This window comes from Megalopta genalis, chromosome 2, assembly GCF_051020955.1.
Source record: "Megalopta genalis isolate 19385.01 chromosome 2, iyMegGena1_principal, whole genome shotgun sequence".
NCBI lineage: Eukaryota > Metazoa > Arthropoda > Insecta > Hymenoptera > Halictidae > Megalopta > Megalopta genalis.
The window spans coordinates 2742279-2769691 of record NC_135014.1 but is presented as its reverse complement, the minus strand read 5'-3'; the positions used below and the strand labels follow the sequence as shown (position 1 = coordinate 2769691).

Genomic DNA, 27413 nt, shown 5'->3' with positions numbered 1-27413 from the left:
CGATCGCCAGCGTGAAAATCCCCGGTAAAGTCGTCGTCCACGCATCGAAACTAAACCGAAAGCGGCGCTTCTGAATGACCGCGGTAGGCTCGGCTGGGTCCAAGGCCCCGGCCGGCGGAGTATCAATCCTTTAGCGTGGTTGCATCTCGCGCATACGTAAACACAGGAACGGTTCATCGAACGAGAAGAGTAGCCGGAGAGGTCGGGTTCGGCTGGGCCCGATGGCGGCGGCGTCGGTGCTCGTCGGAAAGAGAAGCGGGAGCGGAATAGGCTTGCTCTCTCGAAGCCGCGTTCGGTCGGGCCCCGGAGGTCGAGGTGGCAGCTGGCGATGCGAAGCGAGTCTAGGCGATCCGAGTCGATTTTTCCGCTGGGCAGCAGCAGCAGCATCCGCGCGAGCCGAGGAGGCCGAGGAGCCGGCGGCGGCGGGTCGGCGAGTCGGCGAGCAACGGTCCCCCCGGACTGGACCGCTGCAGCCCCCACCCTGCGGCTCGGGGCCCTGTTGCTCGGCCAGACAAGCTGGGCCCCGGCTCGGCTCGGCTCGGCGCGGCGCGCCGCGGCCACGGCAACGTAGTCCGTTCCGCCTAACTCGCGTCGAAGCTCGTCGCCGGTGCTCCCGGAGTTATCCCGAAGCGGCCTTAGAAGAGATAGGGCCCGGGCAGAGGCAGGCCACGGAGGTGGGTTCCAGCCAACAATGACGCCCAGTTCGACTCGGCGAGTCGCCGCTCTTCGTGCTCTCCTGCGGACGCGGGCCCGTCTGGCTTCGAGCCGAAACCTCTGAGCTTGGGGAGACGTAACAGGTGTCGAGACCGGGCCCACGGACGCCATCCGGCAGTGGATTCACGTCGACGCGTTCATCCGCCTGGCGGAGCGTCCTGGACGGAGGAACCAGGAGGGAACCCGGAGGGAACCCGGAGGTGGCCGAGGACGCTGAGGAGTAGCTCGAGAGCTTCCTCGGCGTTTCTCGAAATTTCTCGAGGTGGGCCAGGACCGCGCGCGCGCGTCCTCACCCGAATTCGGATATCGTGCAGAATCGGCCAGGCCCGTGGGATCTTGCGGGAGTGCTATGTGAAGACCGTCGAGTGTTTTCGTCGGTGCGACGGCCCAGTGACAGCTAGTAGATGATCAGGTGAACCAGGAGAAGATGTGCGAGTGCGGTGACGAGTGCGCCGAGGACACGTTCAAGCGGCTCGCGGGACCTTGCTGCGATCTGCTCTGAGCATCCTCGTCTCCCCCTCCTCCTCCCCTGTTCTTATCCTGTTCGGCCCGATTCCGCGTGCGTGCGTGCGCGCGTTCCGTGTCTCTCGCGTTCTTCTTCCATCTCGGGCCAGGTTTGTTGTCCTCGCGTCGCGGTGCTTCTTGTGCACGCGCGAGCGCGCGCGGGCGCGGAACGAGGCACGGCTCGGCTCGCGCGCGAGCCCGCGAGCTCTGAACGGAGGAAAATTCTGGCCGATAACGAGCCCCGAGCGTCTGAGATGGCCACCCTCGGCCTCTCCAAGGTCTTCATACTGGACAAGTACTTCACGGAGCTGCAGAAGTTCTGGGAGACCGAGAAGAAGCTACAAGGTACGCCATTGGTCGAGCTGAGCCAAGCTCTCTCTCTCTCTCTCTCTCTCTCTTTCTTGCTCTCTCTCTCCTCTCGCTCGAGGAGCCGCTTCCTCCGCGACGATACACGACGCGCACCGATACGATTTAAATGCGACCAGTCCCGGGGAAGGGATGCGCTAACAGCGCCTGGGAACCGACCGAAAGTTTCGTCGAATTCGCTGGGGCCTGACCGACCCTGCTCTCCTCGTCGGGCGATCGTGTCGGGCCCGGATCGTGTCGGCGCCGGTTTTCGGGTCATTCGGGACCGTTCTTTTACGCTCTGTGCATGGTCCGACTGCTACGCGAATGTTGTACGGTTGATCTACGGATTTATGGCACGATTTAACGACGATAATGCCGGTGACTATTATACGACTCGTTTCGTAGTTTTCGGTCGTCAATTGGACCGTTTATTTCGAAAGTGAGTCCATTTTTTTTTTAAATGAGATATCATGTCATTTGTGATTAACTCAGTGCAACCTTTTTTTATTTATGACTAAAAGGAAATGGACCTGCACCAGCTTCGAAATGAACGGCCCAATTATTGAAATTGGTGACGGTCAAGTCACCCGTTTTATATTTTTCGTTCAACAATTGGATCGTTCAATTTGAAAGTGAGTCCATTTTTTTAAAAAATGAGATATCATGTGATTAATTTAGTGCAACCTTTATATTTATGACCGAAAAAAATGGATCTGCATCAGCTTCGAAATAAACGGCCCAATTATTGAAATTAGTGCCAGTCAAATCACCCGTTTTATATTTTTCGTTCAACAATTGGACCGTTTATTACGAAAGTGAATCCAATTTTTTTAAAAAATGAGATATCATGTGATTAATTTAGTGCAACCTTTATATTTATGACCGAAAAAAATGAATCTGCATCAGCTTCGAAATAAACGGCTCAATTATTGAAATTAGTACCGGTCAAGTCACCCGTTTCATATTTTTTATTCAACAATTATATATTATATATTATTATATATTCAACAATTCATATTTATTTATTCAACAATATAACCGTTTATTTCGAAAGTGAGTCCATTTTCTTTTTTTTCTTAAATTAGATATCACGTAATTTCTGATTAATTCAGTGCAACCCTTTTATTTATAACTAAAAAGAAATGGACCTGCACCAGCTACGAAATAAACGTTATTGAAATTGCAACGATGTTTCTATGGGAAACAATGTAATAAATGTCTCTGGTCGCGCGGGCATAGCTTCTAACGAAGATCGCAGAAAGTCTGAATAAATTCGATCGCGTCGTTTCGCAGAGGAAAATCATACCACTTATGTTCACGCTTGGCAGGTTTAGTCTTTACATGCTTTGGAACAGAGGAAGGATCGAAGAATTGAAAAATATGTAGAAGTGCATCGTTCTGAATCTAATAGGAGAAGGAGAACGATGCTGATTGTTTCTGTGTCCTTGAAATTGATGTCTAACGTTCCTATTTCGCGTGATTTGCATCCACCTTTACGGCGGACGAAGCTATAGACGTAAATTAAATATTAACAACCTCGCGTAGAACTCATCATTCTAAATCAAAATATTATAATATAATTAATAATATATATAATATAATTATATTATGTTATATTATACTATAATCATATTATATTATATTATATTATACTACAATCATATTATATTATATTATATTATACTACAATCATATTATATTATATTATATTATACTACAATCATATTATATTATATTATAATATACTACAATCATATTATGTTATATTATATTATAATATACTACAATCATATTATATTATATTATATTATACTATAATCATACTATATTATATTATATTATACTATAATCATACTATATTATATTATATTATACTATAATCATACTATATTATATTATATTATAATGTACTACAATCATATTATGTTATATTATATTATAATGTACTACAATCATATTATGTTATATTATATTATAATATACTACAATCATATTATATTATATTATATTATACTATAATCATACTATATTATATTATATTATACTATAATCATACTATATTATATTATATTATACTATAATCATACTATATTATATTATATTATACTACAATCATATTATATTATATTATATTATACTACAATCATATTATATTATATTATAATATACTACAATCATATTATGTTATATTATATTATAATATACTACAATCATATTATATTATATTATATTATACTATAATCATACTATATTATATTATATTATACTATAATCAACAATTATGTTTAATTACATATGCCTCTAACGTGGCCTTTGATAGTTGTCGATACCTAGAACACTAGACATATTGAAAAGAGAAAATTATTTTCAACTTGTTCATGTTTTGAATCGGAGAACCGCACTGCTAATTCTTTTTTATTTCACGAAGAGCCAGATTTTACATTGATTCTGCGTCGACAGCTCGCTCTACAGGTGTATGTAACATTCGTTAACGACGTCACAATTACAGTAAATTCTCCCGAGTTTTCTTTCAGCTTGTGAACAAAAAATGGACGATTTGCAAAGCAGGGATACGATTATTCGAGCCTCGCATCTCGTTTTTATAGTTACCGATTGTCAACAATTATAAAAACAACCGCTCTCCTCTTCCAAAATTCTCCATTTTTCTGTACAATTTTTGACGTCAATTAGACAGAATTTAGTGTATCTTCCTACGGACGATACAGCTCGTTTTTATAGTTGTTGACGATCGGTAGCTATAAAAAAAGTGCTGTATAATCGTATCTCCTCTTTACAAATTATCCATTTCTGTTTACAAGCTGTGGGAGAATCGGGCAGAATTTACTGTAATTCGAAATAATTGTAATTCGAACCACTTCTGCTCCGAAATACAGCAAATTCTCCGTAATTGACGCGCGGATTGTACACGAAAATGGGCATTTTGCGAAGAAGAGATACGATTATTCGAGCCTGGTGGCTCATTTTTATAATATCCGATTGCCGACAATTATAAAAACGAGGCGCAAGGCTCGAATAACCGTATCTCCTCCCTCCCAAATTATCCATTTTTGTTTGCAAGCTGAAGGAAAATTCTCGACAATTTACTGTAAATTGTTTTTCAATTATTCCGCGAATAATATTCTAACAAATCTGGAAACAGACGAGCGTCAAATCGACGGACGTCAGTTGTCTCTCCCGTTTTAACCAACGAAGAACGAAGAACGTTTTTACCAGAATAATTGCTTCGAACTAGGAAAAATTTCAACTAAAGATAAAATCTCTCTCGCGTATCTTTCGAAGTAAAAGAAATTGATCTTCACGAACAACAAACGCAGTTCCGTGACTCGCACTCGACTCGCCCGTTTTGCACGAAGATCCACGGTCCGATTCGCGCGCCGGAAAAGTGGTTCCCCGTTGGAGCCCGAGTTTCTCGGCATCTCGAGAAAGAGGAGATCCCCTCCTCGGTGGGGCGGGATTAAGGGTGAATTTTTGTAATGGCCGTTGGGAAAGTCCGCCGCGTCCCGGTCGTTCCTCCTTTGCATTTCATTCTTGGCCCTCCCGGCCTGTTTCTTTTTACGCGGCCATCAAAACCGTCCCGGTTTTATTCGTCGCGCGGGACTCGATTCAACAGTCTGAACTGTAATCAAGTTACAAGTGGCTCCTCTTTTACGGGGCTACAGTATTTCGGAATTGCCGGTTCTTTAACGAGACAAGTGGAGAAGCGAGAGCGAGAGGGAGGGAGGGAGGGAGACGGAGAGAGGGGGAGGAGTAAAATAGGGAGAAACGAAGGGGGAGGAAGAGGCGAAGATAGAGAGTAAGAAAGAGAGACAGAGAGAAAGAGAGTGAGAGAGCGAGAGAGAGAGAATAGAAAGTGAGAGAGCGAGAGAGAGACAGAGAATGAGAAAGCGACAGAGAGAGAGTGAGAGAGCGAGAGAGAGAATAAAAAATGAGAGAGAGAGGGAGAGAGAAAATGTAAAGTGAGAGAAACAGAGAGAGCGAGAGAGAGAATAAAAAGTGAGAGAGAGAGAAGGAGAGAGAGAGAGAGAGAGAGAGAGTGAATGAAAAGCGAGAGAGAAAAAGTGAGAAAACGAGAGAGAGAGAGCGAGAGAGAGACAGAGAGAGTTAGAAAGTGAGAGAGAGAGAGTGAGAGAGCGAGAGGGAGAGAGAAAATGAAAAACGAGAGAAACAGAGAGAGCGAGAGAGAGAATAAAAAGTGAAAGAGAGAGAGAGTGCGAGAAAGAGAGCGAGAGAGAGAGAGAGATAATAAAAAATGAAATAGAAGGAGAGAGAATAAAAAGTGAAAGAGAGAGAATGAAAAGCGAGAGAGAGAGAGAGAGAGAGTGAAGTAGCGACAGGCAGATGAGAGTAGTAGAAACTAAGTTAAGGGCCCCGGAGGGCACGTGCTACGGCCCTGGCCGGCTGAAAACGAGCAGCCTTTCGTCCCGAGGAGAGATGTGTTACCTGCGTTTTACAGTTAAAACAGTCCTCGCGGTTTCTCCACGCTGATTACCCCCGGCTGCATTCTTGCCACCGCCGGACGGACGGGTTAAGGTCTTCTTCAGGGGGGGGGGGGGAAACCGCGGAGATTTTCCTCTCGCCCGGCGCCGCGCTCGCGTTTCACATTTATACGGCCGCGGTTCAGTTATCTGGCCCCCAGCGTTCGTCTTCGTCCGCGCTCGTAAACAGTTCAGTTTATTTTACGCCCGGACGAGTGTCGCTCGCGCGAGCTAACACGGCCAACGAATTATTCAACCGGAACGAACTTCCTCGCTCCTCTCCCACTTTTTTTCGTTTCAAGAATCTCCCGGTCTTCCGGAAGACTACGCTCTCCTGCCGCGGCGAAACACGGCTCCGCAATTCTCCGTCCGATAAAGTGCAATTTATGTACTTAAATAACAGGTCTTTTATTGTACGAATATTCCTCTAATTACTCACTGTTCCCTCGAAACAGTATTCTCGTCATCCGTCGCAAAACTCGACGAAATAAATTCGTTCTACAAATTCTAAATAATTTCTTAACGAACTACGAGTAAAGGAAAACTCGACGAACTATCCTCGAATACGCAGACTAAACAGTCGCAACATAAATTTAATTGATGAAAAATATTTAATCCGCGTCCCAGGGACGAAGGAATTCGTGTTCCGATCACCGCGGCGCGAGAGACTCTCGACTAAAATTCCCGAGACCGTAGTCGACGCTTGCAACCGCGTTCTCCTCCGGGAACGGAAGCTTTTCGCGGAATTTTCGCGGCACTGCGACGCCGGATTTTCGCAACGGAGTTCCGGCAACATCCTCGATAGCATCTGGAGTGATTTTTTGTCGATTTCCAGTCGGATTTTCGCGGCGAATTCGCGCAACGTCGCGAATCTCCGCGGTGGTCTCCGGTTCCGAAACGGAGCGCATGATTTTCCAGACATTTCCGATGATCTGGCAAGAAAATGTTTCCAGCAAAAGTTGTTCAGTGTTCGCTCTTCTACAAATTAGAATGCAGAAACTTGCGGAAACCAGTCGTTTTTTCATAGAAAATCCCGGTCGCCCCGATTTTTGAAACGTTAATGCGTATCTTTGATTCGACAATATTTTAGTTGGGGTCGAGACGAATTCAACGACCTATTATACAACGATCTTAAAAACAGCGAAACAACGCTAAAATAATTTCGGTTCGCCGGAGCACTGCGAGACGCCGCGCCGCGTCGCCGGATGCATATTCGATGGCTGCGGGAGACAGCGTATCCGTAGAATATCCGCGGCTGCTAGGAGAGGCTTCTTGCCCGCTCTATTTTTCTAGAATTTACACGGGGGCCCGCGATTCCCGTCACGTACGCGATTCCCGTAATCCCCTTGACGCGACAGAGATTAAAATTTCGAGCATTTCCCACGGCGCACGCTTTATTTCGCGGCTTCTCACCCGCGCGTCTCTCCCGTTCCCCCCCCCCCCCCCACTCCTTTCTTTCTCCCTTTTTCTTCGCGGCCGCTATTTTTCCGGCACGCGTGTGCGTATTTTCCCGGGAAAGCCGCGGGCTTGTGATTCTACAGGCCGTCGCGGCGCCGCTCGCGCAGTTAACGAAATTTATTATCTCATCACAGTTTATTTTCCTTCCTTCGCCGCGATAGCAATCGTAATTCTTACTTTATACATTAATCCCCGGAGGCATATTGTTTCCTCTCATAAACCACGCGCTGAAACATTAAGTGCTTTATCATCGTTTCGCCCGTCGTTTCTTGCGCTATATCTCGCGTAAAAAGGAAAGGGAACCGAATAAACCGGGAAACTGCCGGCGAACAAAGTTAAAAACGCCGGCCTCTGAATCGTAAGAGGACTATGCTCCGCCGCGATTCGTTCTTCCCTCTTTCCCTCTCTCTGTTCTCTTTCGCTCTCTTATTTTATCCCCCTTTCTCTCCCCCTCTCGTTCTACCTCTTTCTCTCTCTCTCTCCGATCTCTCTCGCTCTCTTATGTTGCCCCCTTTCTCTCCCCCTCTCGCTCACCCTCTCTCTATTCTCTCTCTTTCTCGCTCGCTCTATCTCGCTCTCTCTCGCATGCTCTCTCTCTCTGGTTCTCTATCTTCTCTTTCTCTCTCTGTCTCTGTCTCTCTTCACTCTTTTCTCTTCTCTCTTTCTCTCTCTCTCTCTCTCTCTCTCTCTCCGGTTCACTATCTTCACTTTCTCTTTCTCTCTTTCCGGTTCTCTCTCTCTCCCAGTTCGATTCTCTCTCTCTCTCCGGTTCTCTCTCTCTCGATCGCTCTCTCTCTCAATCGCTCTCTCTGTTGCTCGCTCTCTCCCTCACTCGCTCTCTCTGTTGCTCGCTCTCTCTCTCGCTCGCTCTCTCTCGCACGCTCTCTCTCGCACGTGCTTTCTCTCGCTCTCTCTCTCTCTTGTACGTTCTCTCTCACACGCTCTCTCTCGCTAGCTCTCTCTCTCACTCGCTCTCTCTGTTGCTCGCTCTCTCTCGTGCGCTCTCTCGCTCTCTCATTTTATCCCTCTTTCTCTCCGTCCCTCTTTCTCTCTCTCTCTCTCTCTCTCTGTTCTTTCTTGCTCTCTTATTTTATCCCCTTTCTCTCCCCCTCTTGCTCACCCTCCCTCTCTCTCTCTCTCTCTCTCATACTTAGTCTCACTGGGTCTCTCGCTGTTTCGCGCGACTGCTTGCCGAATCGAGCGCGGCCGGTTTCTCACGCCCACGCAGTTCCCACAGGCTTCGAGCGGTGCGTTTTCTGCTTGCGGGGCCCGCGAAAAAGGACGCGCGGGACCGATTTCCGTTGTTAAGTAACAACGCGGCCGATTGGCCAATCGAGGGATCGTGCGTTGCGTTCGAACACGTGCGCGATCCGGAACGGCGAGATTTATGTGCCGCGGCGATCGCGACGACGACGACGACGACGACGACGACTCCGTAATCGAGAGACGTTTATCTCGCGTTTCTAACAGGAAAATAACGATCGAACATCCGTCATTCCGATGGTTTCTTTTTTCGTTCCTCTTTCCTTCTTTGTATTTTGTTTCTTTTTGTTTCCGGATTCCCGCGCGGTAACCGGAATTTTTCGAACAGTTTTGGTGCTCGCGGCGCGCCGCGCCGGGACGTTTTTTATCGCGGAATCCTTGTGGAACGCGACGCAAAAGTACAACGGCACGATTCCGGAAAAAAAAAATATATATGAACCGCACCGATCGCGGTGATAAAGAAGGATTATCTTTCGGACCGGGCCGGGCCCGGCGATTTTATTTTCGTTCGTTTCAACACGCCGAACTAAATATCACGAATTGTTTTATCGGCCGCGGAGCAGAACCTATTTTATAGAGTCCTCGCCGCGCGACGCCAAACGAATCGCCGGAATAAAACGGGATCGCTTTTTGAACGGGATCAACGGGTTCTATTTGTTTGTTTAACGGACGGCGGCGTGCCGCGGGAAAATTTACACCGTCGGGCTGGAGCTGTCTTTTAACGACGGATTTACAGAAATCGTACGAACTCATTGGTTTTTTGATTCACGACTCGATCAGATCGCAACGATACGTTCGTATCGTGGTGTTTAATACGATGTATTTATGCAACGCGTCTCGCGTGTATCATTTACGTTAAATTTTGCGCCAATTCATTTGTTGTAACTCGTTCGTCGTTCGTTTGTACGTTAACAACGTCGACTACGAGTATAATTCATATATTATCTACACATTAAATGTAGTTTAAATGTACGTTAAATGTATTAAATTGTATGTCGATACAATGTTTTATTGTTATAACGTAATATCGTTATTATTGCATTGTAAAGATATTATCGTCGTAACAATCAGAAATTTATTCCGACTTTCAACGAGTTCCGTTGCAACATTCGCCACAAATATAACAATTTTGATAAAGGAATATTTATAAAGTGATATTATTTTACAAAGTAATGTTTATAAAGCGTTACTATTTCGCAAGGTAATATTATTAATAATTCATCGAATATAAATAAAAAGAGCTCAACCATCGATATTGAGTTCGAACAATCGAAGTTCTACCGCGCCATAATGTCGCAGCGGATGAGCTTCCCTAAATAAAAAAAATCCCGGGATGCTCTCCGAGGAGCGCTCTTTCGAACGCAATAAACATTGCTGCAACAATTTCTTAAATTTCCCGAGAAAATAATTCGCAAGATCGACCAGCACGAAATCCGGTATCATGTTTCCGTTTTTGGGAGGACCTCCGGTGGATCGGTCACAGTTTCTTAACGAATCGTCGGAGTCGAATGAAAAAAATCACGATATATCGTCGAAAGTCCGCTCTTTCAAAACGCGGGAACGTTTATCGAGCAGCGTCGGCCGGTCCACGAGAAAAAAATGCTCGAAGTTGGCTTATATTTCGGGCTCGCCGCGGCGTAACCCCTTAAGGTCAGTCGAACGCGGGCGGTCGACCGGTTGCCGAAAGCGGTCGTTAACGATCTCAAGGCCACCGAGGGGGCCCTCCAATCGGTTTCACACCGGCCCGGCGGGACGGCGCGGCGCGGCGACGGCGGCGGAACGGGGCCCGCCTCCGAAGAATTTCGAAACAGAAACGATCTAGCTGCGGCGGCGATAAATTCCGTCGTGGATACGCGGTAGAATCGAATAGATTTTATGTACCTGTGAGTTCCTTTCGATGCTCGGGACCCAAGGGGCCCCGAGTGGCCACTCGGTCGGCCGGGTTAATCGCGCGATAAAAACTATTAATTGTTAAGGAGGAATAAATTACCGCGGCGGATGCGACGCGGCCGCACTGGGAATGTAGAAAAACGATGAAATGCTCGACGTTGGCGAATGCAGTAAATTCTCGCTAATTTTCCTTCAGTTTGTGGACAAAAGTGCACAATTTGGGAAAAGGAGATATTTGTACCTTTTTTTTTATAATTTGTTGACAATCGAGAACTGTAAAGGCGAGCTGCGAGGCTCGAATAATCGTATCTTCCCTTCCCAAATTGTCCATTTTTGATTGCGAGCTGAAGGTAAATTGGCGATTTGTAGTAAAAAAGTAATAGTAAAAATAGTATTCGCGCATCTTTCAAAGCGGAATAACTTTTTCTATAAATGGGCCAATCGATAAACACCTTTTTGGGGGGAGGGGGGGGGGGATTTTAGAGGGATCAATTTATTACACAATGGTTAGGAAATTATTCTCAAAAATTGCAATTTGTTGGCGTGATAATAGAATTAAAAAAATACTATGTTTTACATATAATATTATTTTATTTTAATAATTATTTTATTTAATAATTATTTTAATTATTATATTATATATATATAATATAATCACTTTTTTATCGGAGCCTATAAATTTATGACATAAACAATTTTCCAGTATCGGTGATTATAAAAGAAAAACAGATTAGAAACCAGCTATTTTCACTAGTTTGGTAGTTCTAGCGTTAAATAATAAGAAGTGGTTCTTCATATTAATCGTATTTTACAAATTGTTCATAGAGAATAGTTTCGAAAAGGTTGCTGTACTAATTTATGTAATTAATAACAGATTGTATACGACTCATTTTTGACAATTTCACTATCACAATTTCACAAATTCGTTCGAATTATTGATATGCCATAAATTTTCACTGCATTTTATTCAGTTCCTCATTCACGAAACTATTTTTCCACGTGGCATACAATATACTTTTTCCCCTCATAATATATGCATTAATATTATTTATATATTTACACATGATTTTATAATAGAAAGCGACCGAACATTATTCCTTCAAATTCATTATTGCACATCCGAAATTAATTGCTCATACAAAGTGGATAAAGATACTGTTGCGCATGATCTTGAAACGCCAACGCTTTCGCGACGGAACAAAAGATTTGTCAAATTAGAATGTTGATATTTCATCCTAACGACCAATATCCGATATAGTCATCCCACTGCGCGCCGATATAGAACAATATCTCGAAGGATCTCGCAAGAGCATGGGCTACAATTATGCGTGCTCTCCCGCAAGAAACGTAATTACGAAGCCCCGGGGCCCGTATCAGTTTCCTGCCCGCCTTCCCCCGCGGCCCTCCCGCCGCCGGGACCCCTCTTTTTCGCAATTGAATCCGTGCACTCGTTCCTTTTGTCGCCGTAATTGCGACACGCAGTCCGGCTGCGACGATATCAGGGAAAGAACGCGTTTCGCGCTCGCGATCGATCCACTTCTCTCTCTCTCTCCCTCGATCGCTCTCTCTCTCGATCCACTTCTTTCTTTCTCTCTCTCTCTCTCGATCGCTCTCTCTCCCTCACTCTCCCTCGCTCGCTCTCTCTGTTGCTCGCTCTCTCTCCCTCACTCTCTCTCGCTCGCTCTCTCTGTTGCTCGCTCTCACTCCCTCGCTCTCCCTCTCCCTAGCATACTCTCTCTCGCTCTCTCTCTCGCTCACTCTCTCTGTTGCTCGCTCTCTCTCCCTCACTCTCTCTCGCTCGCGCTCTCTCTCTCTCCCTCGCTCTCTCTCGCTCGCTCTCTCTCTCGCTCGCTCTCACTCCCTCGCTCTCCCTCTCCCTAGCATACTCTCTCTCGCTCTCTCTCTCGCTCTCTCTCTTGCTCGCTCTCTCTCTCGCTCGCTCTCTCTCGCATGCTCTCTCTCGCTCGCTCTCTCTCTTTTCCTCTTTCTTTTGGCGAGCAACGACGCCTACAATTACTTTCCTTTTACCGCGAGTAATCAAATTATGCGTTCGTAATTGTTACCGCGACCCGACACCAGTTTTTCCTGAAGTTTATCAACCGCAGTCGCGTTCCTGAAGTATTTATTCGTTTTATACTTCGCGGAACAACCGCTCGGTCTATGATTAACCCCTTTGAACTCGAAGATATTTTCGCGACAATGTCATACTGTTAATCGGGGAATTCGCTTTTGTTCGACTCGTTTCGCTATGGGGACATTTACCTGTTTTTAACGCCGTGGAAATTTATGTGAAATATTTGTGTAATATTCGTCTCGAGATTTGTGTAATATGTTGTACTGTATTGTCTGGATGGGGCCAGGGGAAAATAGATTTTTGAAATAGACTGTAAATATTTTGATCTTCTTCTCTTGTCTTCTGTTTTGAACAATTCCGATGCAGAATTTGGCAAATAAAATTCTTTTGAAATAGTAAGACTGTAATAGTAGAATTTTTGTAGTTTGTATTAGTTCGTTTTCAAGAAATGGTCCCTCGCCATTTTCACGAGGTAATGACAAAGAAGTACCTTTTATGATATTTCTTTGCAATTAAAATGTTTCATTATACGATTATTTCATTTTCAAGGAACTGTTCGTTGCTATTTTCCCAAAGAAAAGACAAAGAAGTACCTTTCATAATATTTCTTTCCTATTAAAATGTTTCATTACACAATTATTTCATTTCCAAGGAACTGTTCGTTGCCATTTTCCCAAAGAAAAGACAAAGAAGTACCTTTCATAATAATTCTTTTCCATTAAAATGTTTCATTACACAATTATTTCATTTCCAAGGAACTGTTCGTTGCCATTTTCCCAAAGAAAAGACAAAGAGAGAAGTACCTTTCATAATATTTCTTTCCTATTGAAATGTTTCATTACACAATTATTACATTTCCAAGGAACTGTTCGTTGCCATTTTCCCGAAGAAAAGACAAAGAAGTACCTTTTACAATATTTTCAGATAATAAAAATGTTACGCTGTACAATTGTCAAGAAACGGTCCCTCGCCATTATCCCGAAGAAAACACAAAGAAGTACCTTCCATAATATATCCTTGTAATTAAAGCAAAATCTAAAGGACGAAGATCGAAGGACCCGAGGTCGCACGCTAACCAGAACACGCTGTATTAAAAATCGAGTCACGTAAAAAGTCCGAGTGCGATTCATTCAGGATAGACGTTGAATAAAAATGCAATCCCGTGGAATCGTCAGGTGGCAGAGGATTCGAACGAGCATCGAAAGGGCAGCGAACCGAAGAAGGATCTTCCGGCGAAGGACCGCGGCCGGCTCGAGGCCGTCGCTAGTCGCTATGCACAATACTCGTCCGTGTTTACCTGGCCGGGCGTCGGTGTGCGGTGTGCAGAGTGCACACGTATCGCGGCCGCACGTGGTGCACACCAGCCAGCTTGAACCGGACAGTTGCAGTGGATGCACACTCGCTTAGGCCGTTGCCCCGCATAAATCCGAGCGAGAGGATTGCGAGATGCATCGCAGGGGAGTCTCCCCCGGCCCCTCCGCGCCTCCGCTCCACGGAGTTTATTCCGCGAACTTTCGAAGATGGGTCAAGGGAGTCCGCCGGGAGAGCCGGTCGACGAGAAACGCTGCTCTCATCTCGCGACGCGACGCGACGCGACGCGACGCGACGCGACGCGACGCGACGCGAGTTCGAACGCGGAGTTCGGCCGTCGCGAATCGGTCGTGGGAATAAACAGATTGGAAGGACCGTTCGGCCGGACCTTTCGATTTTTAAGGTCCGCGAGGATCTCCGGGAGGATCCTTCGCCGCGAGGCGAACCGCTTTCCTGTTTCGAGAGTCGACCGACTCGATTTCATGCTACCTTTGCCGGCCGAGCGGGATCGTCGCTGTTGATTTCGCGGGGAATTGCGGGAAAATGGTCCTCCGGGGATCATTTCTCGAATTGTACAACGTTTGTATCGTCGGAAAATATTACGATGGGTGGTTCGTTGTCTTTTTTTTTGTGGGAGAATGGCGAGGGACCGTTTCTTGAATTGTACGGTGTAACATTTATGTCGTTAGAAAATATCGTGAATGGGTTTTCCTTGGGAAAATTGCGAGGAACCGTTTCTTGAATTGTATGGAGTAATGTTTGCATCGTCAGAAAATATTACAATCGGTAGTTCTTTATTTTTTCTTCTGTGGGAAAATGACGAGGGACCGTTTCTTGAATTGTACGGTGTAACATTTTTATGTCGTTAGAAAATATTACAATGGGTAGTTCTTTATTTTTTTCTTTCCTGGAAAAATGACGAGGGACCATTTCTTGACAATTGTACAGCGTAACATCTGAAAATAGTCCAATATTTTCTGGATATATCTGATAACTTTCTGAATATTATCTGAAAATATTCCGAAAGGTACTTTTTCGTCTTTTCTTCGAGAAAATGAAATAATTGTATAATGTAACATCTTAATTCTGCAAGTACTGAGCAGTGTCTAGAAATGCATTTTTATTCGAGAGCTATCCTGAATGAATTGCATTTGGGCTTTTTGTGTGACTCGATTTTTAATCCAGCGGGTTCTGGTTAGTGTGCAACTTCAGCTTTCGATCTTCGTCCTTTAGATTTTTTTTTTTAATTCTGCTAGTTCTGAGCAGTGTTTAGAAATGCATTTTTATTCGAGAGCTATCCTGAATGAATTGCATTTGGGCTTTTTGTGTGATTCAATTTCTAATCCAGCATGTTCTGGTTGATATGTGACTTCGGGTCCTTCGATTTTCATCCCTTAAATGCTTCTTCGATTCTTCGAGTTCTCATCAGTGTTTAGGGCTGCATTTTTATTCGAGAATTGTACTTGGATTTTTTTACGTCGTTCGATTGACTCTAACATGTTCTAGTTAGTGTCTGACTTCAGATCCCCCTTGATTTTCATCCCTTGGAACTTTTTTTAATGCTGCGAGTTCGAATCTTGCCGGAAAAATTTGTTTAAAATGTGCATAAAACTCGATTTGATTTGATGGGTTCGGTATGCGATTTTTATCGATGTAAAAGTTTTATAGATCCTTTGAAGTTGCATTTTCATTGAAACGTTGCCATCAATGCAACGTGCTTATACTTCTTTCGAAATTCAATTTAATTCAGTAAAAGTTAACATGTGCCTGACTATAAAATAGAGGCAGTTTTAGTGTGCGTGTGTGTGCTTTTAGCAATCTTTAACCCCGCCATTTTATATATTCTATTTTATAGAGTCCTCGCTACGCGAGCCAACGAATTGCTAGAATAAAACGGGATTGCTTTTTGAACGGGATCAACGGTTCTATTTTTGTTTAATGGACACAGCGTGCCGCGGGAAATTTACACTGTCGGCTGTCCTTTAACGTTGAATTTACAAAAATCGTCGGAATGGCGCGCGGCATTAGTTTTTTAATTTACGATTAGTCAGATCGTACAGTAAATTCCCCCTAATTGACGCTCAGATAGTGCACGAAAATGGGCGATTTGGGGAGAGGAGATACGATTATTCGAGCCTTGCGGCTTGTTTTTATAATTGTTGACAATCGGTAACTATAAAAGCGAGATGCAAGGCTCGAATAATCGTATCTCCTCTCCCCAAATCGTCCAGTTTCGTGCACAATCTGAGCATCAATTATACGATTATTCGAGCCTTGCGTCTCGTTTTTATAGTTACCGATTGTCAACAATTATAAAAACAAGCCTCGAGGCTCGAATAATCGTACCACCTCTTCCAAAATCGTCCATTTTTGTATACAATTTTAGCGTCGATTAGACAGGATTTACTGCATCTCCCTATGGACGAAATCCATGCTCCAACATCCGCCGAAACAAGGAGCAAAAACCGCAAAAGCGTCTTCAATTAAAAAATGCTTCTATCGCCTGTGCCCTAATTAATCTGAACAATAATCGTATCGCATCGTCGGCCGGAAAGTTCCCGGTGAGAACTAGTTCGCCGCGCGCGCGTTCCTTCGGTTACGCAGTCCGCGGACCCAAACAAATTGCGAATGTGGAGTAGGATGTTAAGGACACCGGTAATTATGCAACAAACGGCGCCGCTTGGTAAGTGAACCATTAGACCAGCCGTCCGGATCCGCATAACAAGTTTCGCGGTGGCCAGTAATGGAAATTCGAGGTCCGACCGGGAAGAAACAGGTTCGATTATCGGTCAATTTTGATTTCACTTCGGCCGTCCGGATCCGCGCGATCCTGAATCGAAAACTCGCGGGGCAAGAGCGTGTCGGGTAACCGTCGCTGATAGCACACGAGCGGGCCCGCAGCACGCTTCTGCCGCGCCGCCATGATGCCATGATGCCCCTGCGTCCGTGCACTTTTCTCCGGGCAGGTCGCTTTTAAGTGGCGCTCATACCGAGCACTCGATCCCGGCGATCTCCCGAGAAAATCGAATCCGCCTAGAGTACGCCTATGCGAAACGGTCCCAAAAATGTCTCGCAATCCGGAAATGGCGGATTCCTCGGATCATTTGAAGCAGCTTCTTCCTCAGCGAAAATGTTCTACGATGCTTCGTTCACGAGTTATTAATGAAAAACGCTGACCAGTGAGAGGCGAGCTCGGCTGGCGTGCGGCGGCCGAGCCAACGAGCGCACGGAGCTCGGTTCCGCCCATTGGCCCGCCTAGCGCCCGCCAGTCGCTTAGCGCCAGCCGGGCTCGCCTCTCATTGGTCGCTGTTTTTCGTTAACAACTCGTTAACGGTGCCTCGGAGAACATTTTTGTAAAGGAAAAAGTTGCTCCGAATGACCCGAGGAACCCGCCGCTTTCGGATTGCGAGACATTTTTGGGACACCTTGTATGTACCTTTCACAATACTTTCCGATGATTCGAGCGTTACGGTGTGCAATTCGAGAAACAATCCCTCGTCATTTTCCCAAAGGAAACAGAAAAAAGTGGCTCTCGCAATATTATCTGACGATTCAAACGTGACACTATACGATTCGTGAAACCGGCTCTCGGCATTTTCCCGCAAAAAGGAGGAAATAAAAGCGTGTACCTATTATAATATTTTCCAGCGACTCGAACGTCGGGCTACGTAATTACCCCATTTCCGACAAGCGACCCCTTGCGACGACTAGAACAGTTGTACAGTTACCGAGAGATACTGCAGCCTCGCGGCAACAGAGTTTTCGTCGCCTGTTAGTAAGAGGCGACGCCGATCGCGTAAAGGTCGTTTCCGCGCGATTCCCGTTGCATAAGAAAGTCTCCGCCTCGAATTCCTCACGCGGAGAGCCAATTAGTTTCAGTTCTCGATCTGTTCTCGCAATGGCACGGCTGTCCGAGAGAGGAGCACGATCGTGAAACTCAGTTGCCCCGATCGCCGTTACTTCGACTTCCGTGTTTGATAACGCAACCGGCGCGGCGCTGCTCCGCCTCGGCTCGGCTCCGGTCGGCTTCGCTCGGCCCGGCTCGGCGCAAGGTCGTTACGCTTATTGCCACTTCGTTACTGTTATAAATTTCGAGGGCAGATCGCCGCCGTGGGAAATGACGGCGTAATTAAACCGCGTTCGATATTCGTCCGCGCTGATACTCGGTCTGTTTGCTTTCATTCTCTCCCTCTCTCTCTCTCTCCCTCTCTCTCTCTCTCTCTCCCGTTCTTTCTTTCTTCCGTCTCCTTTTTCCCCGGCTTGCTACCTTTTCACGCAACCGGCATTTTTCCGGGCGAGCAGCCACCCGCGCAATTAAGCTGCTTTAGCAGAATCCGAGGACCGTGATTGGCCAATTTTACTCGCGGGTTTCGCGGAACGTATCAACCGAATTCGCGCTAATGAACGGAACCGCGAGCTTCGGTTTCCTTGGACGCGCGAATTGAATAATCAGCGCCGGCGGTTCGGAAGAATTATCGGGGATCCCTTTCGCGGGTTTCGTTCTCCGAATTCGAGCTGCGCGAATTTCAATGGAACCCCGTGAAATGTGAAAATGAAAATGCTCCGGGCAACGGGAGAAAATGGAGCTCTTATATCGCGAACGTTCTCGGCGATCGTAGCGAGTACACAGTAATTTCTCCCAGAAATGTCCGAGGTTAAATCGATTCGAAGGCAATTCGGAGCCCACGTGCCACTATCCGACGATAGCTCCGCGGTTTTTCTTACCCGATTCACACCCGAACAGACCATCGGACGCTTGATCGACTCCGTCGATCACTTAGCATCGACGTAGCAATAAATTACATAGGCGTGGGAATTTCCCAGCACAGGGAAATTCGCAGTAACCCGAAATTCGGCATTTCCGGGAGAAATTACGGGATACGGTATACTATATAACTTACCAGTCTTAACGCTTAACCTTCGGAGCACTAAAAAGATCTAGACATCTTAGCATTTTTATTATAACGCGTGGTCGAATTGAAAAATTGATTCGTTCAATTCTTACGAAAGTGGCTGTACAGGGTGTCCCAAAAATGTCTCGCGATTCGGAAGTGGCGGGTTTCTCGGGTCATTCGAAGCAACTTTTTCCTTTACAAAAATGTTCTCCGAGGCACCGTTAACGAGTTATTAATGAAAAACGCTGACCAATGAGAGGCGAGCTCGGCTGGCGCTAGGCGACTGGCGGGCGTTAGGCGGGCCAATGAGCGGAACCGAGCTCCGTGCGCTCGTTGACTCGGCCGCCGCACGCCAGCCGAGCTCGCCTCTCATTGATCAGCGTTTTTCATTAATAACTCGTGAACGAAGCGTCGTAGAACATTTTCGCTGAGGAAGAAGCTGCTTCAAATGATCCGAGGAACCCGTCATTTCCGGATTTCGAGACATTTTTGGTACACCCTGTATAACTTACCAGTCTTAACGCCAAACCTTCGGAGCACTAAAAATGGTCCAACAGGTGTCGTATTATAAGAATTGCAAGACTGAATTTATTTAAACATCTTAGCATATTTATTACAACGCGTGTGTGTGCTCGAATTGAGAAATTGATTCGTTCAATTGTCACGAAAGTGGCTCTATAATACCAAAAATGTTTCATCAATAAAAACTGTGAAACGGTCATTTTCACCGCCATAATAGGCTTAGTTTTAATCAGTTAAATCGGTAAATCGTGTACGAACACCGTTCGCGATGTCAACGAGCCACTGTCAACCGTAATTGGAGCTCGTGGACCGTCGACGATAGAATTTAAAACTCTGACCTGCATTCTGTAATGGAATATCGTCGGGGGAGACTTTTCGTCTGGTGTCTCGGCATCAGTATTCCATCCGCGAGGCCTCCGATCGATCTGCTATCGGTTTGGAAGAAGATGCGTGGACTCTTCGTGTTGTTGAGCCGAGAACTCTAGACCGAAGTACTCTTCTCTGTAATGGAATATTGTCAGGCGACTGTTTCGCCAGACGGTTTTATTCGGTGTCACTTGGAAAGCAGAGTTTCGTGGACTCTTCAGGGTGGGGCGGGGCACTCCGGAATCTAGATAGACTCGTTCCCCGTGATTGAATATCGTCACGCGAATCTAGCCCGCTTTCGCGGCTCGTCTTTCGCATTCTGATCGGCTGTCAAGCCGCCTCGTTTGCTCGGAAATTACATTAACGCGATACCTACCGCGGCCTTTCATTTCACGATATTTATTTTTCTACGAATTTTAGAGGCTTCTTCGCGCGTAATGATTGAACAAATTACGTTGTCGGAGCTTTTTTTTACAATTAAAGCTTCACGAAATCTCGACGAATCGTATCTCGAGCGATCGCCTTTATTACTCGTTGGGTTTAGGGTTGATTTGTCAAGGTTATGTCAAGGTTTTTTGATGAAATAAATTTTGATTTTTTGATGAAATAAACGTCAAGGAGCTCGGACAATGTCTAACAGGTTCGAAAAATTAATGCGAGCTTAGAGAGATGCTGGAAGACTTGAACAAATTCGGACATACCTGAACACATTTTAATCAACTGTAACAAACTGTAGCAAGCTCGAACGTATTGTGTCAAGCTTGGACGAATTGAAGGAAGCTGGAAAAAGTATTGATAAACTTAAACAAAGGTCAATGCGATCTGGGAATTGTGCTAACAAATTAGTACAAAGCCTGGCAAACTCGATCATGTTTTTGCAAACTTGGACAAACTCTGAGAAACTTGATCGAATTTAAACAAACTGGCAGAGGTACCAATAAATTTAAACAAAGTTTAATAACCTGGAAAATCTGCTAACAAATTAGAACAAATCTTAATAAACTCGATTACGTTTTCGCAAACTTGGACAAACATTACAGTCAACTTGGACAAACTCTGAGAAGCTTGAACAAATTTAAACAAGCTAGCAGAGGTACCAATAAATTTAAACAAAGTTTAATAACCTGGAAAATCTGCTAACAAATTAGAACAAATCTTAACAAACTCGATTACGTTTTCGCAAACTTGGACAAACATTACAGTCAACTTGAACAAACTCCGACAAACTTGGACAAATTTAAACGAACTGACAGAGATACCAATAAATTTAAACAAAGGCTAAGAACCTGGAAAATCTGCTAACAATTTAGCGCAAACCTTAACAAACTCGATCACGTTTTCACAAACTTGGACACATTACAGTCAACTTGAACAAACTCTGACAAACTTGAACAAATTAAAACAACCTGGCAGAGATACCAATAAATTAAAAAAAGTCTACCAACTTAGAAAACGCGCTAACAATTTAGCACAAACCCTAACAAACTCGATGAAATCTCAGCGAACGCGAGCAGACCGCAAGAAATTCTCGAGTCTTCAGAATTTCTGTCGACGCAACATCTAATCTGCGGCTCGCGTCAGGATCCTCGATCCTCGGACAGCGGGCATCAGGTATCTCGGCTCGAGGTCCCAGTCCCCTAACCGAGCTGTCCGAGTAATCGAGTGGTGGAGGATCCTTGGCAGAGGCTAGCGACCGAGGCCGGCTCTCTTCCCACGTGTGGACGACCCTTAAGGGCAGAGAAACAGCCGGGATTAACCCGCATCTGATTAGACCTCGAGGTCGAGGCGTGTTTCTCTCGGAAAGAGAGAGCAAAAGGGAGCAAGAGGGAGGGAGGGAGGGAGAGAGAGAGAAAGAGAGGGCAAGAGACGAGACCGCTCTCTTTCCCCGAGGCGTCTTTTGTGCCCGAGCGACGGCGAGAGAGGCCCGCGAGTTTCGGTTTCACTCGAAAGGTCGTGAAAAAGGTAGCCGTCGACTCTCCGGGCCCGTCGACTTTCTTCCACTTCTCGGAAGGTGTACGCACACGCATTCCCATGGCCCGACGTCATCGTTTCCCCGTGAGATAATGTACGGGCGAGCTTCTACCCGGTCCAGCCTCCGCACCGAACGCGCGAAAATTGCCGATTTCGTGCCCTCAGCTTCCCCCCACTCCCCTCTTCTGTTCGCCATCGGTCCAGCACCACCCTCGAGGGTGCGTCGTTTCGCGAAGCGGAACCGCGTCCCGCGCGGATTAAGAAAAGATGCGAGTCACATTTCACGACGCGGCGGAACTCTTGCGGCACCGCGGAAAATAAAACGCATGAATTAGCCCGGGCCCATTGTACCACGGAGAGAGAGAGAGAACTTGGAAAACTTCGTGGAAAACTTCGCGCCGGAAAACTAACTAACTTCATCGTTGATAATTCCTGCCGGGGCAGGAAAAAGGAACTTCGTCTTTCGTTCCATCGTTAGTCGCGTTCACCCTTAACGTGAAATATTGATAACCGGACGGAACAACTTTTCGCGGCGTTCGCGGGGCCACGCCGCGCCGAGTCCCTCGGAACTTTCGTTTCTAATCTAACGGATTCATTTGTCCGAGAGAGAAATTTAACGCGGCGCCGCGGTTTCTTTTACGCTTCCGCGGATCGCGGGAGCAACTTTTTTGGCAACGAGTGTCGAAAAACGTTCCTTCCCCCACCCCTGATGACTTTTTTCGATGATGGTTCTTCCAATGCAGGGAATTACTATTGTTTGTTAGATTTTTGTATTTTTAAATGTAATTGTATTTTACTTAAGTTGTTTATATAAAAACATTGAACTGTGATTTCAAAGAAATATTATGTTTTGAGTTATTTATTTAATAGTTATCTTTGGACTGATAATATTGTTATGAGAAATATGTTATTTGTAATTAGGATACATATATACATACACATATATTATTATATATATTATTATATTTTAAATTATTTATTTAATAGTTATCTTTGGACTAATAATATTGTTATGAAGAATTATGTTATTTGTAACTACAAGCTATAATGATATTACATTATAATATGCTAAAGCTATAATGTTATTATTTATATATATATCCTAATTACAAATAATATAATTCTTCATAACAATATTATTAGTCCAAAGATAACTATTAAATAAATAATTTGAAATGTAATAATATATATAATAATACATATATCCTAATTACAAATAACATAATTCTTCATAACAATATTATTAGTCCAAAGATAACTATTAAATAAATAATTAGATAACTATTATTAATATTAGATAACTCCAAAGATAACTATTATTATAGTTATAATAAAGCTATTATATTATTATAGCTATTATAGCTATTATTATAGCTATATATAATATTATAGCTTCATTATAGCTGTTACAATGTAATATCATTACAGCTTGTAGTTACAAATAACATAATTCTTCATAACAATATTATTAGTCCAAAGATAACTATTAAATAAATAATAAATAATCCTAATTACAAATAACATAATTCTTCATAACAATATTATTAGTCCAAAGATAACTATTAAAAAAAAATTAGATAACTATTATTAATATTAGATAACTCCAAAGATAACTATTATTATAGCTATAATAAAACTATTATATTATTATAGCTATTATAGTTATTATTATAGCTTTATTATAGCAATTGCAATGTAATATCATTACAGCTTGTAGTTGATTTAGCTCCATCGTTTTATAAAATTGCTCCCTATCTACAATATCTTTTTGCAAAAGAAAATATTAGGTCGTTCGTGAAAATTGTTTCGTTTTTCAAAAAAACTTTCATTTTGTTGTCCCAGATTGAAAGAAACCGCGAATATTGCTGCATCGATGCCAACTTACGAAATTCATTTAAGACCGTACAAAATCTGCAGCCGATTTCTACGTTTCCAAATCGACGCAGACAATTATCATCTTATATAAAGATCCTCCCAAAGAGTTCCAGCTGCGTTCGCACTCGGCCAAAAATAATTGCTACTTTCAGCGGAATCCGGTAATCGCGATCGCCGCGAAGGAATGCAGAAGATCTTGTCCGATCGATTCGTCTTCCTCCTTATCTGGCCACTCGTGCCGAACAGGCGTACTTAAGATAGTGTTCGGGCCTCTTCTCTCTTTTTTTCCTTGACACTTTGGCCACCCCGATTCCGACTGCTTCGACAGCAAACGCGATTTATCTTTCGGCTCCTCTTATCGACCAATTGCGAGACTCCGCGCGCGAAACGGGAATCTCCTGTGGCGATTGCAAAAGAAGGCGAGTATCTTCTATCTATTAACCCTTTCGCTCCGATGGGCGTATATATACGCCCTCGAAGAATGACCATTCGTGTACGAAGAGCGTATATATACGCTCTGGAAAAGCGGGCGCGCGTGGTTACGAAGAGCGTATATATACGTTCACATACCATATATATACTACTGTGATCAAAAAGTAAGGTGAATTTGTTTATAAAATGTAAATTCTTTATTTATTCTTCCAAATCAATTTCATCCCCTTCAAAGTAATCCCCGTCCGATAAAACGCGCTGTTTCCGACGCTTTTTCCAGTCCTCGAAACAGTCGGAATAGTCTTTTTCCGGTATAGCCTTCAAGACCTTCTTCGATTCGGTTTTTATCTCCTCAATCGTGTCAAAATGGCGTCCCCGCATCGGCCTTTTGAGTTTGCTGAATAACCTGAAGTCGCACGGAGCCAAATCAGGCGAATACGGTGGTTGCGGAACGATATGAGTCGAGTTTTTGGCAAAAAAGTCGCGAAGAATCAATGCAGTATGACATGGTACCAATCGAGACTTGACGCGTTTGAGACACAAAACATCCTTCAAAATGGTTTGGACTGAGCCAAATGATATTCCAACACTATCAGCGAGGTCTCTTATTGTCAATCGACGATTTTCAAGCACCAAATCTTCGATTTTTTGGACGTGGCCCTCGTCGGTAGACGTTGATGGTCGTCCAGAGCGCGGTTCGTCTTCAACGCGTTCTCGGCCCGCTTTGAACTCGTTGTACCACTTATAAACGTTTTTTTGTGCCATAGTTTGATCACCAAAGGCCTTCCGCAACATTTTCAACGTGTCCGCACAAGAATATTCGTTCCGCAAACAAAATTTGATGCAAGTTCTTTGCTCAACAAAATCACCCATTGTAAAAATCGAAAAATTCACTTTTGGTCGTTTACTAAAACACGTGTAACTCGGAGATAATTAAACCTTTTAACAAACAGACGCTTGGCAATTGTTGTAGACAGTCCTACCAACCTAGGAAAAAAACAATTGCCTGCCTTCCTAATGTCCGGGAGTTTTAAATGACAATTTCACCTTACTTTTTGATCACAGTAGTATATACTTTAATTTCATACTTTACATGAGATACTTTTGTTAATCGAGTATCTGGCAACGCTGCGTGCCTTAAACAATCGACTATCATGAAATATAACACTATTGACAAGACGATATTGTGTTTTAATTCTAACGATACACAGTTTCGGTCTTCTTTAGAACGTTGCCAGCGACGGATACATACCAGCAATTTATAATAGTAGCGATTAAAAGGTTTACACGAATTTATAATTCTAAAATAATTTTGTCGGCTCAATTTTAATAATTCACGGGTAAACACTCAATTCCTGCCTTCGCGATGATACGTTGAGTTTTAAAGTATTTAATTGTTTTAGACCCATTATTCAAATCATGGGGAAAAGAAAATTTAGGAGAATATTTTTCGCGAGTGATAGCGAAAATACTGAAAGTGAAAATACCGATACTGAAAGCGTTTGCGATGCAAGACGAACGGTAACGTGCTCTCGAGATCACAAAAATCTGAATATATTTGGACTACGGAAAACTAGGAACCAGAAATACATTCCGTACTTCGGTGCCAACTACTCGATAATACGCTCCGTACACAGCGATCACATTTTCACGCGAGCGCTCCGTAGCGAAAGGGTTAATTCGAATCCCGAGTCCGAACACGATAAAGATTGCCTTGAACCGAGAAACAGCAGAAATGACCAATCAAATTCCCTCGGAGCCGAGTGCCGATCGCGGCGAAACGAGCGAATCTTATAAATCGTCGTCCGCCGATCAAGCTTGTTACACGGTTCCTTGAAACGAGCCTCTCGGTTCGATTCGCCGTAGAAGCGACACGGATGATGGAATCGCGAGTTCAAAATATTATTATTTGCTTTCCAAGCAATCAATATCATTCCGCGGGCCGCGAAGACGCGGTTCCGCGTCGGTGTGTGCGCGCGCGGGCCGGAACGTCGCGCCGCGCGAATACGCCGGGATCATCCTCGGCGTATTGTTATTAAAACAAACAATAATCGAGCCCGCGATTAAGCCGCGGGTAGTATTTTGTATCAATTATCCCGCGGTCCAAGTAATTGCGCGCTAACGTTCCTCGTTATTGTTCTCCGGGCAACCTATTCTCCTCGGCTTCCTGGTTCCTCGGAGCGAAGAGAGAGCGATCGAGAGAGCGAGCGAGAGAGAGAGAGAGAGAGAGCTAATTGTTCGCCGGTTCTTTAATTTATTTTCTTCCGCGAATGCTGCCCGCCAGATCGAATCGAATTTAAATAATTCCGAGCTTCCCCCTCTCCCACCTCCTTGAGCGTTTCCCGAGCGTTCGGCTACGGGGCGAAGTTAATGGCTGAACAAGTTTTCCACCGTGTAGGTGCAGAACGCGGGTGGTTGGAAGTTTACGATCGGCCCCGCGAATTCGTTCAACAAACAGACTCAAGTAACCGTGCATAATTTTATTCATTGTAAAGAGTTGGGAGTGTCGAGTGGCATCGGTGGAGCGGCATTCGAAGCAACCCGAGGGGCGCGGGTTGTCATGGTGGCGCGATCTTAATGAAAACTTCACCGGCGGACTCCCCCTTCGCCCTCTCCCTCTTTCTCGCTTTCGCTTTCTTTCTCTTTCTTTTGCTCTCTATTTCTCTTCTTATTTTTCCTTCTCTCTATATTTCTCTTTTTCTGTTTTATTTTTGCCTCTCTCCCTCTCTCTCTCTTTTGCTCTCTCTTCTTATTTTTCCTTCTCTCTATATTTCTCTTTTTCTGTTTTATTTTTGCCTCTCTCCCTCTCTCTCTCTTTTGCTCTCTTTTCTTATTTTTCCTTCTCTCTATACTTTTCTTTCTCTATTTTATTTTTGCCTCTCTCCCTCTCTCTCTCTTTTGCTCTCTCTTTTCGTTTTTCTTTCTCTCTATACTTCTCTTTCTCTATTTTATTTTTGCCTCTCTCCCTCTCTCTCTCTTTTGCTCTCTCTTTTCGTTTTTCTTTCTCTCTATACTTCTCTTTCTCTATTTTATGTTTGCCTCTCTCCCTCTCTCTCTGTTTTGCTCTCACTTTTTGTTTTTCTTTCTCTCTATACTTCTCTTTCTCTATTTTATTTTTGCCTCCCTCCCTCTCTCTCTTTTACTCTCTCTTTTCGTTTTTCTTTCTCTCTATATTTCTCTTTCTCTATTTTATTTTTGCCTCCCTCCCTCTCTCTCTCTCTTTTGCTCTCCTTTTTGGTTTTTCTGTCTCTCTATACTTCTCTTTCTCTATTTTATTTTTGCCTCTCTCTCGCT

The 27413-nt window shown here is 44.3% G+C and overlaps 1 protein-coding gene across 2 annotated transcripts in view; it reads left to right on the top strand.

Annotated features, from left to right (window-relative positions):
• Nucleotides 1–27413, top strand: part of dachs (unconventional myosin-IXb-like dachs) — a 235793-nt gene that overhangs the window by 147041 nt on the left and 61339 nt on the right. Inside the window, exon 1 of one of the 2 annotated variants that reach the window (XM_033475819.2) lies at nt 570–1563. The exons of the other annotated variant lie outside the window; for it this stretch is intronic. Within the exon in view, the coding sequence (XP_033331710.1) occupies nt 1473–1563 (91 nt within the window). The 5' untranslated portion in view covers nt 570–1472. Of the gene's footprint in view, nt 1–569; nt 1564–27413 lie in introns of those variants that run through there. 2 annotated transcript variants of the gene reach the window in all.